Consider the following 1299-nt stretch of genomic DNA (forward strand, 5'->3'; position numbering starts at 1 on the left):
GAACCACTTTAGTATCGCCGGTAACAATAGCCACGCCTGCGGCATCAGCGGTGGCTTTCATTGAAGCGACAATGCGCTGTAGATCTTTTACCAGGAAGCCTTCTTCAATAATCATTCCACAAGTCAGGTACAGGGGTTTTGCACCACCGACGGCAAGGTCATTGACTGTGCCGGTTACGGCTAATTTACCAATGTCACCACCGGGGAAAAATAATGGGTCAACGACATAGGAATCGGTGGTCATCGCGAGACGATCACCCTTTGCTGTAAGGCTGGTTAAATCGAAACGTGCCTGATCTTCCAGTTGCGAAAGATATTCATTGTTAAAACCGCCAACAAAAACATCTTCAATTAAATCGCGCATTGCCTTGCCGCCACTGCCGTGTGCCAGGGTGATAGTGTCTGCACGTAACTTGCGTTTAGGTAGTGCTGTGCTCATGCGGCCGACTCCTGAGGGTTATTGTTTTCTTTTTGTTGACGTTTGGCTAACAGTTCTGGCAGATTGCCAAAATTATAATAAGCAGCGCAAGCGCCTTCTGTTGAAACCATTAATGCACCCATGGGTGTTTCTGGGGTACAGGCTGCGCCAAAAACTTTGCACTCCCATGGTCGAATAACACCTTTAAGCACTTCGCCGCACTGGCAAGATTTAGGGTCTGCAATTTTAATATTGGCTACGGTAAATTTCCGCTCGGCATCAAATTGAGCGTATTCTTCGCGCATTTTTACTCCGGAGTGGTCGATTGAACCAAGGCCGCGCCATTCAAAAAATTCACGCAACTCAAATACTCGGCTGATGGCGTCGAGTCCGGGTGGGTTGCCATCGGCAGGCGCTATGCGTGCATACTGGTTCTCAACTAAACAACGATTCTCGGCGAGCTGTTTTAATACCATCCAGATTGATTGCAGAATATCTAATGGTTCGAAGCCAGAAACCACAATCGGTTTGTTATAGGTCTTGGCGATAAACTCAAAAGGTTTTTCGCCAACAACCATGCTGACATGGCCGGGTGCAAGGAAACCATCAATTTGCATGTCTGGAGAATCAAGGATGGCTTTAATTGTGGGTACGGTGGTAATGTGATTGCAAAATAATGCGAAGTTTTTTATGCCTTCGCTTTCAGCCTGTAACACGGTTAATGCGGTGCTTGGCATGGTTGTCTCAAAGCCCAGTGCGAAGAAGATCACCTGTCGCTCAGGGTTCTTTCGCGCTAGCTCTAAAGCATCGAGAGGTGAGTACACCATGCGTATGTCAGCACCATCGGCTTTCGCCTGTAACATGCTTTTTTTAGAACCAGG

General features: G+C 47.5%; 1 protein-coding gene across 1 annotated transcript in view; it reads right to left on the bottom strand.

Annotated features, from left to right (window-relative positions):
• Positions 1–1035, bottom strand: part of LOC106820239 (hydrogenase expression/formation protein HypE-like) — a gene marked incomplete at its 3' end in the record, with an annotated part of 2461 nt that extends 1426 nt beyond the window's left edge. The window contains exons 1-2 of the mRNA XM_014824773.1: positions 848–1035; positions 37–272 (exon numbers count right to left, since the gene is read on the bottom strand). Of these exons, the coding sequence (XP_014680259.1) occupies positions 37–272; positions 848–1035 (424 nt within the window). The remainder of the gene's footprint in view (positions 1–36; positions 273–847) is intronic.
• Between the last annotated feature and the right edge of the window lie 264 nt (positions 1036–1299).

The sequence above is a fragment of the Priapulus caudatus genome, unplaced genomic scaffold (genome assembly GCF_000485595.1).
Source record: "Priapulus caudatus unplaced genomic scaffold, Priapulus_caudatus-5.0.1 Scaffold8953, whole genome shotgun sequence".
Classification (NCBI taxonomy): Eukaryota; Metazoa; Priapulida; class Priapulimorpha; order Priapulimorphida; family Priapulidae; genus Priapulus; species Priapulus caudatus.